Source organism: Lepidothrix coronata, unplaced genomic scaffold, assembly GCF_001604755.1.
Source record: "Lepidothrix coronata isolate B3197 unplaced genomic scaffold, Lepidothrix_coronata-1.0 Scaffold44, whole genome shotgun sequence".
NCBI classification, from domain to species: domain Eukaryota; kingdom Metazoa; phylum Chordata; class Aves; order Passeriformes; family Pipridae; genus Lepidothrix; species Lepidothrix coronata.
Window position 1 is genome coordinate 5,150,215 of NW_016690224.1, and position 24,636 is coordinate 5,174,850.

At 51.4% G+C, this 24,636-nt stretch overlaps 2 protein-coding genes across 2 annotated transcripts in view; both read right to left on the bottom strand.

Moving 5' to 3' along the window:
• ACADS (acyl-CoA dehydrogenase, C-2 to C-3 short chain) overlaps positions 1 to 10,700 on the bottom strand; it is a 14,877-nt gene extending 4,177 nt beyond the window's left edge. Inside the window, exons 1-9 of the mRNA XM_017814204.1 lie at positions 10,471 to 10,700; positions 9,898 to 10,011; positions 9,291 to 9,402; positions 8,881 to 9,053; positions 3,290 to 3,450; positions 1,452 to 1,601; positions 1,156 to 1,267; positions 656 to 807; positions 210 to 380 (exon numbers count right to left, since the gene is read on the bottom strand). Coding sequence (XP_017669693.1) covers positions 210 to 380; positions 656 to 807; positions 1,156 to 1,267; positions 1,452 to 1,601; positions 3,290 to 3,450; positions 8,881 to 9,053; positions 9,291 to 9,402; positions 9,898 to 10,011; positions 10,471 to 10,681 — 1,356 coding nt within the window. The 5' untranslated portion in view covers positions 10,682 to 10,700. The remainder of the gene's footprint in view (positions 1 to 209; positions 381 to 655; positions 808 to 1,155; positions 1,268 to 1,451; positions 1,602 to 3,289; positions 3,451 to 8,880; positions 9,054 to 9,290; positions 9,403 to 9,897; positions 10,012 to 10,470) is intronic.
• A 1,300-nt stretch (positions 10,701 to 12,000) lies between these two features.
• Positions 12,001 to 24,488, bottom strand: MLEC (malectin). The gene is made up of 5 exons (XM_017814365.1): positions 24,273 to 24,488; positions 20,849 to 21,027; positions 19,336 to 19,512; positions 19,122 to 19,179; positions 12,001 to 17,942 (listed from the first exon to the last, which is right to left on the bottom strand). The coding sequence occupies exons 1-5, from the start codon at positions 24,469 to 24,471 to the stop codon at positions 17,713 to 17,715; spliced, it is 843 nt and encodes a 280-aa protein (XP_017669854.1). The 5' UTR covers positions 24,472 to 24,488; the 3' UTR covers positions 12,001 to 17,712.
• Between the last annotated feature and the right edge of the window lie 148 nt (positions 24,489 to 24,636).

Below are 24,636 nucleotides of genomic sequence, written 5' to 3' on the forward strand. Positions count from 1 at the left end.
CTGGGTCTCACCTAAAAAAAAAATCCACTGCGCAGGCTCGAAGGGTTAATGACCTTTCCCAAATCTTCGCTCGCGAAGACTGGCCATTATTATATTATATATAGAACACCTTACGGGAATGATTCTCAGGGAAGTGATCATGACTCTGGAAATGATTTACAAAATGGTAAAACTTGGGAGCTACAGCTGTGTCCTGATTCCTCTCTTACCATGGCGATTTTGAAGCCCATTCCCGGCTGCCCCAGGAGGTTGGCCTTGGGTATCCTGCAGTCCTCAAATATCAGGTTGGCAGTGGAAGAGGCTCGGATTCCCAGCTTGTCTTCTTTCTTCCCCAGTGACAGCCCAGGTGTTGGCATGGGAACCAAGAACGCACTAATGCCCTGCAAAAAGACCCAAACTCCTAAGAATGGTGCCACCTTCCCACTAACCTGGCTGTCCACAAGCTTCCTTCGTTTTTCACATTAGCCACATGTCCAGATAACCAGGAGAAGGGAGGGGAGAGCTGAGACAGCACAAAGCCAGTGCACATCAGCCCCTCCTCTGCTCGATGCCTGCATGGCCCTAAGAACAGAATATCCAGACCTTTGCAAAGTGTTTCTCCCACACAACTCCTTCACTCCCGCCTCTTTTTCCTGACTGATCCAAAGGAACGTACCTTGTGCTTCAGGGATTTGTCTGTCGTGGCAAACACCACAGTGGCCGAGGCGTCCCAGGCGTTGGTGATCCAGGCCTTGGTGCCGTTCAGAACCCACTCGTCCCCGTCCAGCCGCGCCACCGTGGAGGCCGCGCCCGCGTCGCTGCCGTTCCCTGGGTGAGGCACCACCAAACCAGCCTCAGGCCCCCTGTGCCAGCCTAGTGGACAAACTCACCCCCTGCCCACACCCCCTCAGCTCACGGCACCTCCTCAACTGTGACACCCTCCCACAGGACCCAGACAGGGAGCAGAAAGGCCAGTGTGTCCAGAGCTCCGCTCACTGAGGGGATGAGCATTTTCAGCTGGGACCATGGGATAGCAGTTCACACCTTGGGCACTGGGACTTCACTTAGAACTGCTACAAACCACCTTTCTACAAACTGTTACAATTTCACAGACCTAAAGTCCACCCTAAACCTGACCAAGGAAAGAAGCAACAGGGATGGTAACAGTCACATCACCTGGTTCACTGAGGGCAAAACATCCAATTTTCTCTCCACTGGTGAAGGGAGCAATCCACTTGTGCTTCTGCTCTTCGGAGCCAAACTTGAGTATTGGCCCTAAATACAGGGACTTTAATAATTGAGTGTTGTTAGTGCCTCTTAAAGGTACAACCAATCCAGTAACTCCCTCATGCCTACATGCTCTCCAACACACCAGAACCCACCACAGGAACAGATCCACTTTTCCCAGGCACCCCTCCCCATCAGTCACCCCCCAGTGCCAGCCAGGCTGCACCCCTGTCCCTCACACTCACGTTGTTGACGCTGACGATGACGCCCGTGGAGGCACAGCCCCTGCTGATCTCCTCCACGGCAATGGAATAGGCCAGGTAGTCCAGGCCTGCTCCTTTGTACTTCTCTGGCACATCCATAGCCAGCAGCCCTAGGCTACCCATCTTCTTCACCTGCACACAGGGAATGGAGAGGTCAGATCCTCTGCACCACCAGTGTCCCACAAAATACACACGGACACGTGGAGATAAGGAAGGGTCATGGGAGGGCTGCACCCAGAGGAAAAGATGCCACAACTCCTGTGAAATGGGAATCTGACTGTACAGACTGCTAAGTGTCCCCAGGGCCTGGTGAATTCAGCAGGAGCTGTACTTGGTCATTGTTACTTGTGTAAAGAGGTCTCTTCAGTACCAGGAAAGGGGGAGCCTTGTGAAGGTGAAATCAGGAGACAGAACCTCACCAGCACTTCTTCAGCCTCCCATCAAAGCTTCTCCCCTTGCATGTCTCCTGTCAGTAGGAAGATTTCAATGGGACATCTAGCTGATAAAAATCATCAGAACTTTACCTTTGAGTCTGCTGAGCTTCAGCCTAGGACTGCACAGGGGAAGAATTTTATAGAATGAATGACCCAGAGAACACATTGCAAGAAGGTGATTGTTTTTTCATTCGCATTAAAGCCAGATTTTGCTTCCCACAGAATTTAATTGTTGGTTACATTCCACACTGTTCCACCCCAAATTCCTCAGCTGGACCCCTGGCTCTGCAACCATAAACTCTTCACAGTCTCACTGTAAGTCTTTTGTTAATGTTTTGCAACATAGAAAAAACAAGCTTTGCTTTGTTTTCATATTTAAGATATTAAGCTTCTGGTGTTGCAAAAATAAGGGGTTACCAGCCCCTGTTTGCTTTAAGAGAAACCTGGGGGAATTTTTAAACAAATTATTTCCCTCCTGTAAGGATACCCAACACACCAGTCCTTGACATCCAATCCAGAGGATGAACAGGACAGAAACTCTTTCTATGTTGCTTTATAACCACTGTTTACATTTTCAGTTTTTCCCTACACATTCAAGTGCAAAGACTCAAAATCAAATGTAAAATTCACAGATGAGAACAGTAAGGAAAAGAGTTGTTTTCTTCCTTTGAGTAAGTGTGACTTTCCTGGCTACCTTCCTTACTCCTTAATAGAAAGAGGAGTGTGACAAAACTCACATGCCTCCAGCTGTGTTTGTTTGGAGCCTCTTGGCTAACACAACAGGATCTGTCTTTCTGAAGCTTCGTATTTCAACACACACAGACTACACTGCTGTGTCTTTCCACAAGAGAAATCACAGGTTTGGCTGGCATCTCAATTTGTTCACAATCCCAGAGGATGACCAACAGGCATTTCTTATCTCCTAATCACTTCTTTCCACCATCTGTAATGCACTCAGGTCATCTCTGCCTCCTCACTGTAAACCATTTTTATGGTAATGTGCAACCTTTAAAAGTATTTTATAATACACTGATTTTATAATAATATTTTATTTTATAATAAATTGATTTTAAAATAAATTGATTTTATAATAAATTGATTTTATAACTCAATTGTTTTATAGCCCATAGGTATGTCGGTAAGAGAACTGAAAATTCAGCAGTACTAAAGCCAGATATAGAGAGACACAAGTAAAGGTGAAGAGCTCAAAACCTCCCGTGGGCTTTAAGACCTCCATACTCACAGAACTCTCACACAAGTCGGTCTGAACTTCAGTTTTCCGCTACTCTGGAGCTGGACGCACATTTTGCCTCAGCCCGGACGGTCCTGCCCTAGAGTAGCGGCCGGGGGGGCTCCGGCTGTGCCATTCCCGCTCCTTATGCCCACCTGCTCAGCCGGGAAGCGGTGCTCCTTGTCCAGCTGCGCTGCCAGTGGCATCAGCTCCTTTTCAGCGAAGTCCCGCACGGTCTCCCGCAGCATCTGGTGCGTCTCGGGCAGCTCCGCGCTCTGGTACACGGTGTGCAGGCGGCGGCACCGCAGGGACAGCGCTGCAACGGGGACGGGGCTCAGCGCCGGTGCCGCTGGGGTACGGGTGGGAGAAGGAGAAGGGACTTTTCCTGAAGGACCCACGGGCCCCCCTCCCCGGGGCCACAGCCGTGGCTCCCCTCAAGGGCGGCGCCGCCCGCGCGGCTGAGGGGACCCGCCTCAGGCAGGGCCTGAAGGGCACCGGGGCGCCGCCTCCCGCGCAGGCCGCGGCCCCTTCCCCCCCCTCCCGCGCGCCCCGCAGCCCCCCTTGAGCAGCCGCGGCGTAACGAGGCTCCTCTCGGCGCCCTCACCCCGGGGGGCTCCGCCGCGGGAAACGATCGCCGCCATCGCCGCCGCCGCCATCGCGCCGCCTCACGGAGCGCGCGCGCTCCGCGCATGCGCCGCAGCAGCGCCCCCTGGCGGCGCAAGGCCAGCCCCTCCCCTCAGCCCTTGGCCCCGCCCCTCCAGAGCCCGGCCCGCCCCCGGCCCCGCCCCCGGCCCCCGGCCCCGCCCCTGGCCCTCAGCGCGGCCCCGCACAGGGAGGAAGGTCCTTTATTCCTCTTGCTGGTGACAAAATCAGGGGCTGTACAAATACAGCGGCACCGGGGGCCGCACGGACACCCCGGCACCCCCGCGGGCACCAGGGGACGGAGGGGACAGCACGGAGGAGTCCACGCGCCAGCAGCCCCAAGGCCACACTGTGAGAGATATAAATAAATGTCCCGTGACAGCACTGGGATCCGGGCAGGAGAGGGGGTGCTGGTGATCGTCCCGTTGCTGCAGAGGAAGAGGTGCTGCCTCCATCAGGCTGCCTTCCCTTAGCCTTGTCCTCAGCATAAAGCTCCAGGAGAGTCCGTGGGTCTCACTGACAGCCAGGCAGGCTCTGGGCAGCACGAAGGAGCTCCGTGGGATGGGACAGAATGCGGGGAAACAGCTGAAGAGGAGGTGATGAAACACAGAACTGAGATGTAGAGTTGCTACATTTGGACCTTACTGCTTCACCACCACCTTCCTCATTCATTTCTGTCTGCTGAACATCTGTTTCCTTCTTCCTGAACCCTCAGATAAGTGCAACAAACATCCCCAAGCACCAAAGAGAAGCCTGCTGCTCCTCTGCAGCAAGAAACATTGAAAATCCTCAGGAAAACACACAAAGGAAGACACTTCCTACCAAAAACAGAGGACAAGGACAGCAGTATCCAGTCCATACAATAAGACATAATCTTCCTTCACAAGGTGCAATATGTATTCCACACTCAGGTCATGAAAATAGCTCTCCAGAAAGCTTGCTGGCATGGATCCAAAGCACTTGCCTCAAAGATGTGAAAAAGAGGTCCTTGCACTAATAGGGCAAACACTGGAAAAACTTAGCATGAGTTTATGGGTTTGGTCCCTTATTTTGTTAGAGCAGAACTCAGTATGATCCCAACTGTTTTTTCTTTCCAATTCAGCATACAACCTGAGAGAAGCTGCCTGCACAGATACCTTTTCCCTTGCTCAAACTCCAGCTGACTCTGAGAGCATCTCCCCTGCCTGCAGCACCTGGTTGGGACTGACCATGACAAGGATGTGATCCCATTGGAATTTCTTAACTCACTGGCATAAGTAGCTTTGACCCATCGTTAAAGCATCAGAGCACACACTCTGGAAGGAAACTGGTCTGTTAAACCATATTTACCAAAGATATCATCCCTGCCACAAAGAAAAGAGGCTTTATAAAAAGTATGTAAGAGAAAAGGAATCCTAGGGAAGCGACTAAAGTAGGGAGAGGAGTTTGGAAATCCCTGACTTTCTGGATTACAATCAACTTTTTCAGTGCTGGGTTGCCCTCTTGTAGGGACTCTTTTTTTCCCTGCAGCATGCACTTTGGGCAAAGACCACCTGATTTGGCAAAGCAGACAAATTCAGCTACAAACCAAGGGGTGCTACTGCTGCCTGCGAGTCTCCCGGTTTTCCTCCAGTTTTCCTTTTCCTTATTGCTGAATGGCTGATACATTCACCAGCGCGAAAGCCACCGCGCCGGTGCTGTTTCCTGGTCTCTGCTGATGGCAAAGGACAGCAGGAGTTATTCCCTTTTCCTGCCGGAGTCTGCCGCCAGCAGCCGCTAGATGGGGCGCGCTCCCCGTGCGCGCCCCCGCCGGTGCCCGCCCGCGCCGGGCACGGGCCCTTCTGCCTTTGAGGAACCTTTACACACTGACACAGAAAACAGGAGGGCGTCACCACACTTCACAAAAAACGGAAGCGGTTGCTTCGTAATAGGAAGTGTGATAAAAGTAATATTTGAAGGCACCTGGATCTATACTACTTACAAAATTCAGCTCAACATGCTAAAGTTTCCCAGGGAATAACTAGCAGGCTCTTCAGACACTGCTTCTGAGCACTTCAGGGTGAAAAACGCACTTCCAGGCAGTTCTGCCTTATTGCATGTAACTCACAGCAAGGCAAACGCTTCCCACCTCACTGGCACCACAGGAGGCCTGCTGAAGACACTCACTGCAAGAGGCTTCTCGAGCTCCACCTTCCCAGCAGCTTTAACTAATCCTGAAATAACCAAACAAGATTGCCTAAGTGCCTGTGGAGATGCTGGAGGGGATCCATGGTAGCAGAATGGTTCTTCATCTTTCAACCACGCAGACCTTGCCCCTCTGCATTCCCAAGACATTTGTTGTGGTTGCTGATGATTAATGCTCCACCCAGAACAGGTCATTTGTTGTGGTTAATCATAATTAAGTATCTTCCCAAGAGCTGGAGATTCTTTCATGGCTGCCACCCCACACACTTTCCCTGCTTACCCTGGTGCCAGCTGATGTTCCATGCCAAAGTTACTTCCATTAATCTGGAGGTAAAGGCAGTGGTTTCCTGTTGCTGTCTACGCATTAATAAGCTCTGGTTTGTGATGCCCCACTCAATCCTGCTTAAACAAACTACACCGAATCTTACTTAACACAACAGGTAACCAACCATATCCACCAAGGAGATAGGTTTCATCTGTCTCAAGAACAAATGGAATTAATGTTAGAGAAGGTCTCTAGTCTAGACACAACCTAACTCCCACGTACAAGAGACACAGCTGATCAGCCCAGTGTGGAGACAGGAAAAGTGCCAGTCTCAAGAGCCAGCAAAACTGGCAGAAAAGGGTTTTGATAGATGAGATTTTGCATGGTCAGGAGCCAGGCCCCAGTATGGCTACTGGCAACACACAGGTCTCCTCTTCCCACTGCATGGTGCTATCTCCCATCACCAGATCCCAAACACAGCTGTGAAACACTCCCTCTGGTCTGGTGGTATCTACCTCGACAGAACAACTTCCCAAACCATAAATAAGCAGCTGAGTAGGCAAAGCAGCGATGGGAACCCCAGCAGCTAAAAAGAAAATCATGTACATTCTCACTTTCCAAGGATCCCACTCCGTAACACTGAGTGAACTGACCCAGGAAGCTTTTAGTTACTAAATACCTCCAATGCAACAAAGCAAATGAGCTGGTGCTCCTCATAGCACCTCTGACAGATCATTTGGGTTTAGAAGTATAGACTGAAGCCTGGGAAACTCTGCTTCCTACACATTTTTTCAAGTGATTCTCCACATTCTCCCTTTTTCCTCTAAGTCCCACTCCCCTACACCCCAGCCAGGCTGACAATGTGCTGTCCATCTAAAAAGCAACACATTCTGTAGCAAGAGCCAAAATTCCTACACAAAGGGAAGCAGGAGAAATGGTAAACATAGTGAGATTAACTTCAGCTCTAAGGTTGACCTCTTAGCTCTAACATGCAACAATTTGCTGACAAGAGCTCAAAGAGAAATGCTATCAGAGCGATAAAACCTTTTTTCCCCTATCTCGTATCTCTAGTGAAATCTCTTGCAAAACACAGATTAAACTATTCTCAGGGGCAGCTCAGGCCCCCAGAGGCAGACGGAAGATTCCTGCACTGTTTAGAAGCGGAATAAGTCTCTTAGTTTATCCTTCTCACTGCAGAATACTGGGATGCACCCTAAAAAGCAATGTCAGCCATGCTACAAACTAAACCACTGTGCACTAAAGAGAGGATCTATCCAACTAGAGAAGAGATCTGCTCTTCAGGCATCACTGGTTACTTGAAGGGGTAAGATTTTTTCAGCTAAGAAAAAGCTTAACACAAACAATCTCACCTCTTCAAAGAGAGCAGTCACCCAAGAGGTGAAGCATCAGAAGCACTAAGGTGCAACCTAACTATAAAGACTAAGAGCAAGAATTGTGCCTCTTATCCATGACCTAACCAAGGTATCAGAAGGTAGCCAGGAACACAGGAGGAGAGGCAGGATACGCCGAGTGTCGGATAGAGAAGTGTTGCAGGGAGATTTCCTTCAGGAGCCTTCGCCTTTGCTTCATGTCCTCAGCCTCATGCACGGAGAAAAGGTTTGGCAAGAAGCCTTGTTGCACAAGACAGCAACTCTAGTCCGCTCCTGCACATCTGGAATGGTTAATGGCATCTCAGCATCCAGCAGACAGGATGGCTACTGTCCCCCATTGTAAGCATAGTCGGCCTTGTTATGCATTATCAACTTGTTGTCCACAAAGTAAAAGCTGTCCGAGCGCGTCTCGTACGGGTTTTCAACCATCAGACGGACTGTAAAGAGAAAGCTTCATTACATTCAACAGCCTGCCACAGTCAGGATAAAAAGGGCTCTGCCACTCCACTGCATTTACCAGGCTGATGCTCTGCCCTACCCAAGGGAGAGAAGCCAACTGCTGCTGAGCGCACTTCAAAGGCTCCGGCCTGCCCTTTCTTCCTATTCACAAGACAAGTACTGTTAAAAGCAAACAAAGGGGGATCAAGCAATTTTACTCAAAAGGACCTTGGCAACTGCCAGAGCCATGACTGGAACAGAGCAGTGATCACATCTGTAAGCAGAAGGAGCACTCCCCACACGTACACAGGCAGGGTACAAACCCTGTGTCTCCTCCTGCATCCAGGCAGCCCCAGGAGGGCTCACGTGCTCCTGCTCTATCCACCCCCTGAGGTCAAACATACCCCATGCAATGTGTATTTGCAGAGATCTAGGCAGGCTCAAACACACCCCCTCAGTTCTGTTCCAAAGCAGGAGGCTCAAGCCCTAACAAAGCAAGCAGCTGAAAACAGATGGGTGGCTACCAAAAGAACCCCTTTTCAGGATTTTGTTTTCTTCTGGGCTACACTACGAGGCATTAGGTGTGTCAGCCCTCTGACTCTCATCAGTTCTCGCAGCCTGTGACTTAGCACAGGTTGTCTTAGGCTTTCATTTTCAAAGGAGGAGGCTTTGCAGCACAAATGTGTAATTCAGACAAGATTACACACTGCTTAAACCAGGAACCTGTATCTGTTTGTTCCTGTCGCCTCCATCCCAGTCACAACTTCTTTTACAAGCAGAGTTAGGGAGAAAATGAGCAGATGCACACAAACAAAACACCACTCAACGTGGCAAAGGAGGTACTTACTAAGGTCTTCTGAGAGCTGAGGGAATTCATAGATGTGTTCACATGTGTTCCTGCTACTGGGGATGCAGAAGCCAAAATCAAAGTCAAAGTTCTTCAGCAGACGATCTCGGAAGTAATGCCTCTCAATCATTCGGAAGTTTGACACTGGCTTTTCTCCCACTGTGAATTCCACTCTGCACACAGAAAGCAGGAAAAAGCAGCTAAGATGATATACCTCTCTTCCTATTGGGAAGAACAGAGCCTTGGACCTGAGGCTACACAAGTGTGCAACAAATCATTCCAGAGAGAGACATCGATATTTGTAGTTTAAGATGGGCCCTCTCCAGTCTTTGACACAGTTTTATTATAAACTGTCAAGTGACACTTTGTAAACACCCGACTCTCCCCTCATTCCATGAATCCCTACTCACGTTGCACCAACGGTCCGAAGCCGGAGGAACGCTGGGGTGAACTGGTACCGAACAAAGCGACCTGCACTCGCGTCCAGTTCACTGCTGTCCTCCTCATCCTCCTCATCGTGCTCTAGAAAACACACCAGCTCAGAGTTACTCTGCTGATACTGTGTGTCCATGTAAGGTGATACTGGCCAGCCAGTGCATCAGCACAGGCTGGCTATTGCTTAGGTACTGAACATAAATACATTTAATAACTGGTCTGATTCTTATACTGGCACTAAGTAAAAATCTGAAAGATTTGCAGTGACAGTTGGTATTTGGTGGCTTCAGAGCTGATCTCACGGGAAATACCCCATCACACGAAAGCACATGAAACCAACTCTGTACCATATCAAGCCCAAAAAGGAAAGATTTGCAGCTGATAGGACTCCCCCATCTCACGAAAATCACATTTTTATGACAAGTTTCTCAGCAGAGATAAACTCAATCCTATGCTTAAAGGCAAGGAATTCAGTCACCAGGACATATCAAAGGACCTTTCTGCTTGGTTTGCATGGGTCCTGCATTGCAACTTATCAGCTCTCTGAGTCTCTACTGTCCCTGCAATGTTAGTGTGATGTACCTGAGGCAGACGGCTTTGCAATTTCAAACAGCACTGTTCCAGTTTCAAGGTCCCGGATCTTAAACCTGGTGAAGTCAATGTTGTAAATGTTGTCCTCAGGTTTGCATAAATAATCTAGAAGAGAGAAAAAACACATAGTAACATTTCAAAATACCCCTGATCACGTACCAAATTAATTTCCTTTTTTGCTACCTCCAGCCCGTTAAGGAGCTCATTGTTTTGCAGAAGCTTCATGAAAGCAGGACAAAGTTAAGGATAGAAGAAACAAAGGCACGGTAGGTGCCAGGTAGCGGAGGGAGAAAGGGAAAGGATCGGGGCAGAAAAGCAGAGATCAGCATCCCAGCAGAAAACAAAGACAAAACGAAAAACCCACAAAAAACCACCCCAAACACCCCAAACTTTCTGGAAGTTGTAAGGAAGCTGCCGGTGGGCACCTCCCGCTCTGCTGCGGCCACCGCCGCCCGAGTGCTCCCTCCCCGCCGCTTCCCCCGGGGACCCGCCGCTCCCGCCCCGGGGGCCCGTCCCGCAGAGCCCCGCGGAGCCCCCGCCGCGCCGGGCCCGGCCCGCACTCACTCTCCGTCACCCGGCACAGCCCCAGGACGTGCTCGGGCCGGACGGTCTCCAGCGCCAGCAACTCGGACTCGGTCCAGGGCGGCCGCGGCGCCGCGTCGGCCGATCCGCGGCGGCCTCGCAGGCGGCTCAGCGGCCCCGCGGATCCCGGCGGCGGCTTCTTGTCCGGCCCCGCCGCCGCCGCCGCCGCCGCCCGCGCCCTGGAGCCGCTCATGGCCGCCGCCAAGATGGCCGCCGCCCGCCTCGGTAGCTATGGGAGCGCGGGGCGGGGCGGGGCAAGGGGGCCGTTGCCCGGCAACGCCGCGCCCGAAGCTCAGCAGGGCCCGGCGCGGCCGCGCCCGGATGGGTGACCCCAAAGGCGCGGCATCGGGACCCCCGGGTGCGCAGCGGGACGGGCCGGAGGGGAAGGGGAGTTACTTGAGGGGAAAAAAACCCACAAGAAACAAACAAAACCAGCCTCCTCCCGCTGCCCCGCTGCCAGCCCCCGCCCCGCTCCTGCCTGGGTTGCCGGGCATCACCCCTCGCTGGCATCACCCCGCTGACGAAAGCACGGCCGGTGATCACAGAGCGGGTGTCCCCCGAGAGCCCCGGTGTGGTCATGGGACGGTCTGTTTAGGGCACTTTTCGGGGAGCCGGTACGGTGTCAGCAAGGGGATGCCATGGAGCGACACCCCCCTGCTGCAGGGCCTGGGGACACCCCGGGCACACCGAAGGTGACAGCAGCAGACCCCGGACGAGCGTCCTGAGCCTGGTGGGAGGGACTGGGGAGGTCCCACCTGGAGTGACTCACAGGAGCATCAGATGGAGGAAAGGATGCGTTTCCTCCCAAAGAGGGGCAGCCCACCATCCCACCTCCAGCCCTTTGGGGAACTGGGGCAAGAACAAGAAACATCTGCATCCTCTTTTCAGTCTCCAGCCAACACTGAACATGTTCACCATGAGCAGAAGCGCATTTAGAGCAGTGGTTAGTGATGTTTGCTGCTGCTTGTGAGCAGAACGCACCTCCTACTGCCAACCAAAAGCTATTTCACAAAAGCCTGTCCAGCCAACGCTCCTAAACCCTCCTCACTGCATGGGGTCGGTACCTCCATCCTGTGCCTTGGGAAGGACACAGCCAGGCTGCCTGGAAGAGCAGCTGCTCTGCATGGGGCTAGAGCCCCTTGTACCCCCAGATCAGGCACCTAGAACACAAAGGTGCTGCCTTCTCTCTGCTCCAGCTCCAGCCCCGCCTGCCCACCTCTGATGCAGTTTCAAGCTGAAAAGGGGGCAGCTTGCAAAGCCCCAGAAGGCAGATTACATCTCTGGCGCTCCTTATCTGAGCAGGAAGCAACAAGGTCTGCATCAGCACTTTAAACAGGATGTTGTACCATTCAACTTGCACTTAATAGCCCAAAATGACTGGCAAGAGAACACCAGGGCTGTGCCAACACCAGGGCTGTGGTGGAGGCCGTGTCAGGGAGAGGCTCTGGGTTTAAAAACCAGAGGGGGCTCCTCTGCCCCTACCACCAGAAAAGAGGGACCATCTCATCCAAGTGACAATATAATTTTGTTTATTTTCCTTTAGCACACTGCTGGTCAAACTGCCAGACAGTAGATTTCAGAACATTCCCTCAACCAAACATCCTGGGGAAATTAAAAAATAAAACTGCTACCGTGTACCAAAAATAAAATAGCCCACCCCCACACCCGTCTTTCCCCCCAAACTAGTCCCTGCAAAGCTGATGCAATCAGAAATAGATATCTGTGCTTTTCACCCAGGGGCCAAGCTCGCTGCAAAACAAACTAAAAAAATGTCACTGCAAGTTGTTAGAACACAAAGCAATGGACAGTAAAATAAAAAAATCCTCCTTAAAACCCCTTTGTACTGGTGACAGACACAGATGGGGATCTCTCCCCACACTGCTTTAGTCTTTACAGGTAACTCTCAGACCTGCAGCTTTACCCAGTTTGTGATGTGTCCTTAATGACAAGGGTATGGGTTACTTCCACACATCCCCAGCCAGGCACTATGGAGTGGTGGGACCATCTGCCAATGCTAAAAGTGCTGCGCTGATGGGACCCAAACACCACTGTCACCTCTCACAGTCCTGAGTACTGCCTCCTGCCACGAGCACAAATGCTGCCTCTGCTCTCACAGGCTCCGAGGCTGCTTCACCAAAAGCTCTGAAGACACGAAGCCTCAGAGGAAACCACAAAAAATTCATGCCCTCACTTGCCAGTAAGTTTCCAGCTGCTGTTTTGCTCCAGCACCCCAGCACAGGAACTGCCACGGTGTGACAGAACAGCCATGGCAGCACAGGAAAAACATATCCCCCTTACTTGTGACTGGGAACAACTCCAGGGCAGAGATCCTGCATTTCCTGGATTCACACTCTCCCAGTTAAAAACTGGTTCAAGCTGTACTTTGCCCCTCGCCTTCAAATCTCCATCACACGAACTCTTTAGCAGAGACCTTTGATGTTTGCAAAAGATTATTCACATGTTCTAATCAGCCAGCACTGTTTCTAGGAGGGAGGAAAGCATGTGTTTTGTTGAAATTTTTTTTATATATATAAAGCACTTTTTGAGAAACAAACAAAAAAAAATCAAAACCTATCAATAACCTGCAGTAGCATCCCATTGATCAGACTGGGGACAGCATCGTCACATCCCTCCCCCTCCCTCATCTTCCCCTCAGTCTTCAAAAATAGTATTTAATATACAGCAATAAACTCTGAGCAAGCCAGAGTCCCGGAAGACATGGACCTGCTTTCACCTCTCCCATCCAGCCCAGCACCTTTCAATGCTACTTATACTCCTGGGACAAATCCTTTGGATCCAAGATGAGTGCACGTGCCCCAGACCTGCTGGGCAGCGCGAAGCAGAGGTGCAGCACAGGAGGCCCATTCGTGTGATCACGTTTCTGAGCCTTCCCAGCTCCAGCCTGGTGTGTTTGTGCTGTTTGAGAACACTTGTGTGAGCCTACTTGGGACCAGCCGGTGAGGACAGACTGGTGGAACCAGGCCGACAGTAAAATGGCATCCTTGAATTGTATTAGGCTTTGGCATTTGTTGGGGAGATGCAGAAGTGCCAGTAGGTAAATTAGCTCAGTGCTGGCCCAGCTCCCATTTCCCTTGGATTCTCAGCGAGGGTACTTCCCTCCTCACCATAAGTGCAAGAAGCAGACGGATCTCTCCCACATTTGAGCACCAAACAGAGCCTGAAACATTTGGTACTTTGCAGCTGTTCAGTATCTGTCTCACAAGGGCTGAACCTGCTCTGATGGTCCTCTCCCTCCTCCTGCTGTTTTCCATCAGCAACAGGCCTGCACAGCCCAGAGTTCCCATATCAAGACACTTCCCTGGCTGTTGCAATCCCATTTCAACCGAGGGAAGGCCAAGGGACAACACACAGGTCCCTGCTCCCTGTTCAGACCTGAACAGCACAGGGCAAGACCTCAGCAAGTAAATTTGGGGCGCGGGACCCCCCAAACATCCCTCTGCACCCAGAAGCTGTAAGCACCAGGACCCAGCCATGACTCACTCAGCTCTGAACTGCACAGACACACAGGCACCAGACTGTCTGGAAGTTCTCCATCCTGCCTTCAGGAGATTTCTGGGACCTGAAGGAGCTCTTCCAGTTCTCCCATCCCTTGTTAGGCTTTTCTTCCATTGATCTCAAGGGCTGGAAACAAAGATATTCGCTCACAGTTCTCTGCTTCAGCTGTGACCTCCAGAGGTGGCATCCAGGGACAGGGAGACAGTCCCCAGCTGATCTCAAGGGCAGGGAATGTCTGTCCCTTGGGGAAAAAGAAAAAACTCAGAAGCTCCTTAAAAAAAAAGAAGCTCCTTCAAATAGACTTTTATTCAAAGCCTGAGACAAAGGCACCAAAAAGAGAAGGGAATTCATTTGGGTTTCTGCTCACTGCCACCCGGGACACTCAAAAGGGTCAGAGATGTTTAGTTACACACACAGAAGGGGAAAAGGGCCTGGCTTAAAGGAGGGGCTGATGGGGCAATTAAAATAGGCTTTGAAACCACCATGCTGAGACTGCATCCAGGCCCGAACCATGATCAAAGGTGTCATTTGCCCTTTATTAAGTGGAAGCTTTATTAAAATTGCCTTATCTGCCCCTTTCTACACAACATGAATCAAGCCAGGTCTGTTCTGACCCAGCTCCTCACACTGCTGTGCTCCATGTGCCTGCTGCTGGTGGGAGGAATCAGCGCAAACAGGCTTGTCTCTAACCTGCCTCACTTAAACAGTGTCTTGGATATTCCCTCAAACACCCATTCTGGAAAGCTACAGACAGCCCAAACTTTTTCTTTCCCTGCTCAGGACCCATTTATCTGGCTTGCAGATACTAGACAGAGATGGCAAGGGGAGCCAGAGTACACCATTCCCAGCAAGGTGCTGACTGGCCACCCTCTACCACCCTCTGTGCTCCCACATGCTCTGTTTGAAGGCTCCTTCAAGGCAAACCTGTCAGGAGGGGATGGATCAACAAGGAAACTGCTCATAGCACCTTAACAGGGTCAGGAACCACCCAGACACCAGCTTTGTAGTGACAAAGATGCATAAAACCAGAGTCAAAACAACTAAATTGAAGCCATGAACTATTCCTCCTCCCTATTCTTATTCAAATCAGACAGATTCATTTAAACTGAGCAACTGGAACACAACATCACACTGCACAGCTTTGCCTTGGGGCAGCTGATGGCACCAAATGGATGCCCTGGCTGCCAGGAAAGGCTGGGATAAACTACCCTAGAAGACTTGTCTCTGACTTTTGCACATCTAAATGCACACCCCTTTTCCCATGCCAGGCAAGGTGCAGAGATTACTGGGTGAGCCACAAGAAGCCGAGTGATTCCTTGCTTCAAGGATGCTCAAATAAAATGCAACCTAAAAGGCCTGGAGGAGAGCAGCTCCTTACAGAGACGCCTGTTTTCAACCCCGGGTTCTTTGCTTAACAAATCGGCGCAGTTCATGCTTCTCAAAACTGATAAAGATCTAAATGTCTCTGTGCTCCAGTTAGAGCAATCCCAAAAACACTGGAGAATCCCTGCAGGCGCTGTCACCGAACAAAACAGAGCTCGTATTTTATGAGTTTTATAAGTATCAGGATTTTAACAGCAACTAGAAGATGAAGCAGAACACTTCAAGCTTACCACCTTTTCATCCTAAGGTTTGTTCTTTAGAATTTGCTCTCCTTAAAGCTTGTCTTCCCCTTTAACTAGGGCAGGGACTCTTGCTTCTCCCAAACTGGCTGTTGCCATTTATGCAGTTGGAGAGAAGATAATTAAGATCCTGCTTGCTTTTCAGCTCAGAGAGACAGAATTAGGGTCAGGCCTATAGCAGTGATGTGTGTGAACAGAAAAGGTTCAGTGGCACTGCTGCAGAGAGCAGTACTTTGTCACCTCCCCCAGCTCCCAGCCTGAAGCCCCTGAGCTGACAGCTCCTATCACAGCTTGAGGGTAAGGAGGGAGCGAAGGCTTCGGCTGCCTGGGCCCAGCAGAAGAGAAAAGGCTGCTCCTCCAGGTCCCTCTCCAGAAACAATGCAATTCTGCTGACCGTGCTCAGCACAAAGAAAGGCTGAGCCACCACAGGGGATCAAACCCAGGAACAACTGCTGGGAAAACACAGGCCCAGAGAGGCAGAGCAGCACGGAGGTCACTGCTCAGTGCCACTGCTCGTGGAAAGACAGAACACTTCTGAGGACAATGGAGAGAGCGTGAGGTAAAGCGTTCTGTGAGCCCAGAGCTCAGCGGCATCGAAGCTGACCCACAGGGACCCAATCCTGCCTGGGACAGATCCTTCTCCAGCACAGAATATCTCCCTCCTGCCAGCCAGAAATGCTCAACATGTTGGAGGCCAAAACCATGGAAAGGCAGCTCCTCGGGGCCTGCAGCTCTGGATCAGCAGGAGCAGCAGCAGCTTTCACTCTGTTCAGCCTCTGTCAGGCAGGCACAGGCTCTGCATGTGGAAACAAAAGCCTCTTGCAGAAACATCCCTGGGGAAGCAGGTGACCTTTTCTCCAGTGTTCTGCTCACTTTCAGATCTCTGGATGGCAACAAACCACCTTGCTCTCCAGGACTGAAATGTTGGACATCTGCCCCTTTGCTACGCTGCCTGAATATGCAAAAGGCCGAGCTCACTGTAAACATTGACCAGCTCCACTTCTCACTGCTGCAGGGAGGCCTGATCCCTACGCAGGGAATGAGAGCTCACAGGGAGCATCCACCAGGTTGCTCCGCTCTGTCCTACAGCACAGGTTGTTCAGAGTCATGGAGAAGGGAGCTAACCCTTAGGAAGGTCAAGGACTTGTTCCTTGACCAGGTTCCTCTCTAGGTCACCTGATTCTCAGCTTCTTCCAAAGGAGAGGTCACTTGCTAGAAAGGGCAAAACAAGGAACTGGGCTTGAAACAAAACCTTCGAAAATAAAAGGATATTAAAGGAAACAAAAGCCATAATCAATAATCAATACAGAAAACAAGTGCATCTGATCAGACGCCAACAACGTCAGCCTCTCGCAGGCTACAGCAGAATCCCTCTGCGATGGAACAGACATTGCAACTGCCAAACTAGGAAAGTCTCTCCCAACTGGTGCAGCAAATCAGGTCGGATAAATCCCTCTGCTCCTGGTGCAGCTCGCAGTCCTAGGAGGGGACTGTCTCCACGAAGGCTGGGTGGAGAGCTGGAGTCTTGGGATCTTCAGGCAGGCGAGTACCATACATCGTGCCGCACACATTCGGGGAGATGCCGAGCCAGGCTCTGTCCTCCATAGTCGTTTGACACCCAACAGCACCACAACACTTCCACGCTCCTGGACGTGTACCCAGGCCTTGTTTTAAGAGCTGCTTCCCTGATTAAGGAACCGTATTCCACCCAGTAAAGGCAGAGATCTCGCAGCACATTGCTATCCCTCAGTGGGGGAAGTGGCCCAGGACTGGTAGCATCAGCTTTCAACAGCCCAGAACACAGCCAGCCAGGACTCAGTTCATTCTCGGATGCCCCAGGGAGAATTGGAGCCTGCACATGGTGCAAAGGGGAAGGCGAGGGCCTTGCTGCTTGCTGGCAGGGGGAAGGTAAGCTCCCTCTTACCTGGACCTGCTATTCATTGCTATTCATTCCAAATGAATCATCTTTTTTTTCTTTTTTTTTTTTTCCTTAAATTATGAACAATATGGAGAAATTGAAAGCAACCGTGTTTGGTCCAACTCCTTCCCTCCCAGCCCCTGGGCTGATGCACTGTGGGGCTTGCTCTCACAACCGACAGAGGCAGAAGAGGGTAGGAATGAAGACACCAAAGGCCACCAGTATAGGAAACATGAGGCTGCTGTTGTCCGAGGCATAGGGGTTTGGTGTGCGTGGGCCTGACTGAACCCGGTTCTTATTTGCCTGTTTTTTGACACTGGAGCCATCGTCATACTCATCTTCGTCATCATCTTCCTCTTTTTTCTCCAGACCAGGGTGCGGCTGCAGCTTTGGGACATCTGTTGGACAGGACAAAAGGTTGCAATGAGGCAGGATGTGAATTGGGAGATCACTGGAGACACTCCCTTCCTTCCCCTCTCCCTGATCCAACATGAACACGGGCAAGAGGGCACCTGACACCACACCAAAACCACAACCAGAACACTCCAGAAGACAGGAACATCCTCCCTCACAGAGGATCACACCACTGTTTCTTTCCTCCATGAGGTAAGAGCATCCAAAAATCCAGTCTGCAAAAAAAACCTACATCCTTGCACCCCATCCAGGTGTCACACAGAGAAGTTAATGCACAGAGCACACAGTCAGACACTGCAGCTGCTCAGGGAGATCTAAGCAAGAACAAGCACCTGCCGCCTGCAGGACCAGCAGATACAGGTGCAAACAGGAAATGGAAAACCCTTTCCATGAACAGTCCTACCCCACATCACTGCACCCCCCAACCCCACAGCTACCAGAGCAACACGGTCCTTCTCAGCTCATATCCAGCCCTCCGAGCTTGGGGCCTGAACTGCAGGTCCCCCACACAGCAAAGTGCCACCTGGCCACAAGGTTCTCACCAAATCTTCAGCATCACTTGGAAATCTGACTAACAGTAAAGCAAAATGATGGTTTGGTGAGAGGGGTCCTAAACGCCCCCTGTTCGAGAGCCAGAGGGGCTTCCAGTCCAGCACACTTACAAAGAGTGTGATGGAAGTACAAGAACTTTTCTAGCACTCCCCACTGCTACCCAGAGGATCTGATACCCAGTAAGAAAACACTGCCTTGTCCTCAAGCTGAGAAGGCAAAACGAAGCTCCAGGTAAGAAACACTTAACTACTAGCTAAAAGAACTCTGTAAATTACTTGTCTGCAGGGCTGCTGCTGACATCCAAGGCCAGAGGGAATGCATCTGTAGCTATAAGCTGAGACTGACCAGATGTGTTCTCTTTTCTCCCCCATATACAGGAAGTTCCAAAACAAACTGATTTTTCTCGTTCCAAAATGACAGAATTTGTGACTTGGAGGAGAACGAGGACATTATACACCTACTTCACTCTGCAACTGCACTCTGTGGGAACTCACTGAGAGAGAAACAATTTTGGCAGATGTGGGTCAGCAAGAGCTATGATCTCATAGTCTGAGAAGCAACAGGCTGCTCTCCAAGGGGGAAGAGCCTTCTGGCTCAAAACCTGTGCTTACCTTCCACAGTTCCTTGCAGAATGTATAGGGCACAGATTTTCGGATTGTCATAGTAGCCCTAGAGAAAGCAAAGGCAGCAGTCAGTGCTGCAGTTCCGAGGCAAGGAATGGTCTCCCCACATCCCATCCCCTCTCCTCCAGCACAGAGCTGCACTGCACAGCTGGGGAACAAGGAGAAAGGGAAGATCAGGGCTCTGCCCTGGAAAGCTTATTACCTTTACAAACTCAATGTGGAGCTTCCCCGTGAACGTGGAAACCTCCCCCTGGACACTCAGTTTCCCCTTTTTGATGCTCATGGGAATGATCTCATCGTGAGCTGTGCTGTGTCCAACTCTGTCAAAAATGTCCAAGTCTTTCACCACCACGTGGCCATTCAAGCGAACATCAAATACCTTCAGGGTGAAAGAAACGACAGAGAGTCAGAACAGATTCAGGCACGTGACAGCTGAAATGGGAACAGAACAGGAAAGGTCTCTGCTTGTTATGCACCCAGGACCTGAAAGCATTGTAACATGCACTGCCCCACTCCCTTAGGAAGGATTCAAAGCCCAAAGCAGCCAGGTAGAGATACTGAAGCATTAACCTTGCTTTCAAATACCCTGGAACCTGCCTCCTCCTTTTAAAATCCCCCCTACATCTGCTGTTCTGAACTGAGGACAGAAGAATTTTATTCTGGTTTATTCATGCTTTTCTTTCACAACTTTCTTTCCAACTCCTGTCGGAGGACCTGCTCCTACCACCCCGAGGTGGCTGTGGCACACCACACCCTAGGGAGTGAAGCCATTTCTAACTAACAGCCTGCAGTAGAACAGAGAGGAGGAAACAAGCTGCTGAAGAACACAGGGTTTGAAGGAGGTAAAATGTTTAACTGCTAACCACATCTGTGAATTCATAGTGAAAGTCCTCCTCAGGGCTGCAATGACTCAAACTTCACTCAGCACCTGGGGAATCCCAGCAGAACCACATCAAGGAAGAGGAACCAAAGATGCCTCAGCCCTTCAGTTTAATCTGAAGCTGCTTTTTGCATCCGTTCTGTAAGCCAGCCCCACCAGTTCTGTTCCCTGAAATACCTCTCTGGCAGGAAGGCAGCACAGTGCTTAAGGAGATCAGCTCTAAAGAAGCTGATGGAGTCAAGGGAAAGACAGGCTATTACACAATCCACTCCTACCCCAATTTATCACAGGGCTTTGAGTTCTTTGTGCTTCTGTTTCCACCTCTGCACACAAGGTATTTCAAAAGTGGACAAGAGCAATAAAGAGGGTGAATTTAATTCTGTGCTTTCAGGATCAAACTGAACTAGTATCAAGTCTTATTTCATTTGTAAAAATTGTTTTGAGTAGGTTCCAGATCACCTCCCTGCTTCAATCTGTGCAATACTTCCTCCAACACAACTGTGCTGTTACGGCAGGAACAACTGTTCAGGAAAAACGTAAAAAACCTCTTCAAAACCAGCACAGCCTAAACAGGTCGTAAAACTCTATTGCTAGTTATGTTTAGTTGGACATGGTTTTTGAATGCTTTGAAACGCAGTTTCTCAGTCTGACTGTATAGCTGGAACGTGGGAGAGAGCTCTAAAGTTTCAGAGCCCGTGAGAGCTCTAGGATCTAAGTTAACCACCAGTGCCTTACTTCATTTCTTCCTCCAGCATGCAAAGCAGCAGAGGCAACCTGAGAACACACAGTCATAGCCAGGAACTCACATCAGAGACACACAGGAGCTGTTGCTTACCTTCTGTTGAGACTGTGCAAAATAGACCTCTGCAAACTTCAACACCAGCACGTAGTCACCCTCCTCTTTGATGGGAACTTCATAGCCAAAGGTTTCCTCATTGTAGCGCTCGGTCTGGTACAGAATCTGGTCTTCTGCGTTGGACCGCAGGATTGGCAGCTTCATCCCGTAGTCAGAAGCTGGTTTTCAAGCACAAAAGAGTGAGAGGAGGGGTTAATTTCTGAGGCACATGCAAGAAAGACTTTATATACTCTTATAGTGCTTAACTCCACAAGTGGCACTTGCATCCTTGTCAGACCCGTCTCCCCTCCTTGCTCTGACCAGGTGGCGGCACTACTGGAGCAGAAGCAGAGGGAGCCAAAGCCCCGGAACCCCAGCCCTGTAGGAAAACAGCTCTGGACCTGCTGCAGTCCAGACAAAGTAAATTCACTTGCACCATTTCAGAAAGAAGAGCTTGTTTCACAAACAGTGCACAAAGCCGAAAGACTTGGCCATTGGCTCTCGTTCCTAAGAGGAAAAACACCTAGAATATTTTTACGGTATTTTCAAATCTCAGAGTCTGAGTAGAAAACAAAAACAGTGGGCACGGGACTGACTTGACTCATTGATACAACAGATTTGAAGGTAGCAGTTGATGGCATCAGGTTTTAGAGACTCATCCCCCTCAAGTGAAAACCTAGGGGATGGCAGAAGTGTGAAAAGCATTAGGCATCTTACAACACCCTTTCTTCTCATCGCAGCCCTGCAATACTGTCAGCTTGAAGACAGGAAGAAGGAAGCAAGATACACAAGGGTTTCAAGAGCACCAACAGCTCCATCAGCTGCTGTTCTCACAGCCACCCAGCTGAAGTGGGTGCTGTCTGCAGCCATCTGAACAGCCCCCTGAGAAGGGCCCAAACAACATTCCTAAACAGGACAATAACTGACAAAATAAGAGAAATCATAAAATTTGCCTCTTCTCACTGATTGTTTCACCACGTCTCAAGCAGCCCCCAAAAGACTTTAACTCGACTTGGCATTTTATTGTGCCAGGGTTACTGTACAAATGCAAACTGATGCAATGCCTCCTGAGCTGCAAATCCAATGACTCCCCAGCGAAGCACGGGCAGGAGGGAAGACTGTGGACACCATCTGCCCACTGGCACTTGAGGCAGGAGAAGTTGATCCAGACGAAGTTCTCTGCTGACACTTACCACTTCCAACCCCATTTCCATGGGAACAGACACTGCATCAGCCAAGACAAAGCAAGAACTACTAACCCAGAGCACGTTGCCAAAGACGGAGCCAATGCAAACGAGTGAGAGGAAATTAATGCCAGTTCTTAGTCTCCTGTTTCACACAGAGCTGTTCAGGCGATCGGCCGCTTCTCTTTACCACCCGAACCTGGGTGCAAGGACTGAACACTCTAATCACCAGAAACACAGAGGGTGAAAAGTTTAACCTGTCCTCCCACACAGGTATTTCTGGCCAGCTACAGATTGCAGTGACAGCGAACCAAGGACTCCACAGAAGTACGTTTCTATTAGAGGAAAGCCTGCACAGGAAGCAAGTCCTTTAATAGCCAAGAAGGTAACTGGAGAGGAAGACCTGCCACCTGCGTGTCAGAGCCCTGCTGACAGAGCTGTGGAGGCGAGCTGGGTTTTATAGCAGGCTGGGTGCTCACTGGGAGCAAGCAGTGCCCATCAAGCTGTAACACAACTATGCCTGGCACCTGCCTAATTCTGTAATTGCCATCAGCACATTCAGTCCTTCAGGGTACAGCGGCTGAACTGAGGCTTGAAAAAAAAGGTTTTAATTTGCCCAGAGGCAGGACAGCCCAGAATTACTATCCCTAGGTCATTTCCTCCCAGTCAGCCATATATTTCTGCTGAAGCCATTACATGCCTATCAACACAGAGGAACCCAGAGAAAACGAACAATGGTGCAATAAAAAGCCATTGAGGGAAATGCAGCCGAGAGCTCAAAGGGGTAAAGTCTTCACTGTGCCTGGCACCACTGGCTGAAGCAGAATTACTGCAATGGCCTGCTGTGCAGAGGAGACACCACAGGCTTTCCCCAAAGGAAGAACATATCACAATGTGCTTGAGAAAGACCCTTTTTTCTCCTCAACTCAGAAATAAATTGTTCCAGTCCACAAGGACATTCAAGTGGCACATGTGAGAGGTCTATGAAGGGAAGCTGACCTACAGCAGTGAAGGCACCTTGGGCAATTGGGGCGCCAGCTTCCATGGGTGCGAAAAACAAACCATATTAGAACTTAAAGGTAACCTCCCCTGCATCCACTGTGCCCAAAAGGCTCTCCATTTGGGATAGCACTCATGCAGGGTAAGCAATGGCAGTTCCAGCTGTATAGCACAGGAAAGTCCTCACCATCCTACACGGAAACAGCGAAGGTTAGACTCAAAAGTCAACAGATAGCTCATCTTCTCCACACTCCACCTGGAAATGACTGCAGAGCAGCTCAGCACAGCTAACTTTTACTACATCTGTGAATCAACTAAGTTTTGGTGCGCTAATTATCAGAAACATGCACGATTCATACAACTGGCGTGGTTTCAAAGGAAGTAAGAAAAGGTAACCCAAGTGCAGTATTAGTTCTACGTTCTGTTCTAACTAGTAGAGTGAAGAGTTTACTGATCAGTAGCTAGAGCAGCTGATGATATCCCATCTGCCTCTACTTCTGCTTGTGTCCCTGCCCTTGAACACCCTGCCAGGACTGGGGCATGGAGCAGACCAGCCAGCTGCACCTTCCCCCTGCTCGGGCCCAGCAGGACCAGAACGCTGCAACCATCAGCCCGCACCGCCAGCGATCCGGACCCGGCTGCGGAGGGCGGGCAGTGCGTGTTCTGACTGCAAGGTGCGTGCTGCGGGCTGGCTGCGAACCGGCAGGTCCTGCTGTGGAAGCCGGGCTGTTCAGTGGAAAACGGGAGAAAGAAGGACCCCGGCGGCCGCACGCGGCCAGGCTGGCAGCCTTTCCAGCCGAAATCCCACTCCAAGCCCGCGCGGAGCCACTTGGGGCATTACACAACCCCGCAGCCTGAGGACACCATCCCGCAGGGCTCATCCCGCAGGGCTCATCCCGCAGGGCTCATCCCGCAGGGCTCATCCCGCCGCCTCCGGGGCCCCGGGTCCGCGGGGGCGGGGGATGCGGCCCCGGCTGGGCCCGGCGAGAGAACGGGGGTGGCCGCGGTCCCGCGGGTGACACGTGCGGGCGCTCCCCGCGGGCCCCGCCGTCCCCGGGCGGCTGCGGGAGCGGAGCCCCCGCCGCGCTGCGGGAACACCCCCCGCTCCACCGCGGGCCGGCAGCACGCGGGTCTCGCACCCCGCTGGCACGGCGGGACCCCACCGCGCCAGCGGAGCGGGACCCCGTGAGGAGCCCCGCCGACAACCGCCCCGCGCCCCCGGCGCGTCCCCCCGCCCTCACCTCGGCCCACGCGGCCCTCGAGCGGGTCCTTGCGGAAGTGGATGCCGTTCACGTCCACGTGGGCATCGCCGCCCGCGTTGACGGCCCAGACGACGCTGTCGGCGATGCCGCCCGCCGCGCCCCGCAGCAGCAGCAGCGGCGGCAGCAGCAGCAGCACGGGCGGCAGCAGCGGCGCCCCGCGCGCACCGGCGCCCACCATGTCGCGCTCCCGGCGCCGCGCCCGCCCCTTCCTGCCGCCGACAGGGGGCGGCCTGCCTTGCTGCCGGGGCGGGGCGCGCTCCGACCAATCCGCGAGCCGCACCGCGAATATTAAATAACTGCCTGCCTGCTATTGGGCGGCCACGGATGTGTATTTGCATATTCA

Bases quoted from the DNA above. Each gene is read 5' to 3' on its own strand.
- MLEC (XM_017814365.1), bottom strand. From the start codon at position 24,471: ATGGTGGGCGCCGGTGCGCGCGGGGCGCCGCTGCTGCCGCCCGTGCTG. The intron at 19,180-19,335 runs GTAATAAGCTTT...TGCTTTCTCTAG, and splicing joins TCCACATTGAGTTTGTAAAG to GGCTACTATGACAATCCGAA. The intron at 17,943-19,121 runs GTAAGCACAGGT...CCTGTCCAACAG, and splicing joins TCTGCAAGGAACTGTGGAAG to ATGTCCCAAAGCTGCAGCCG.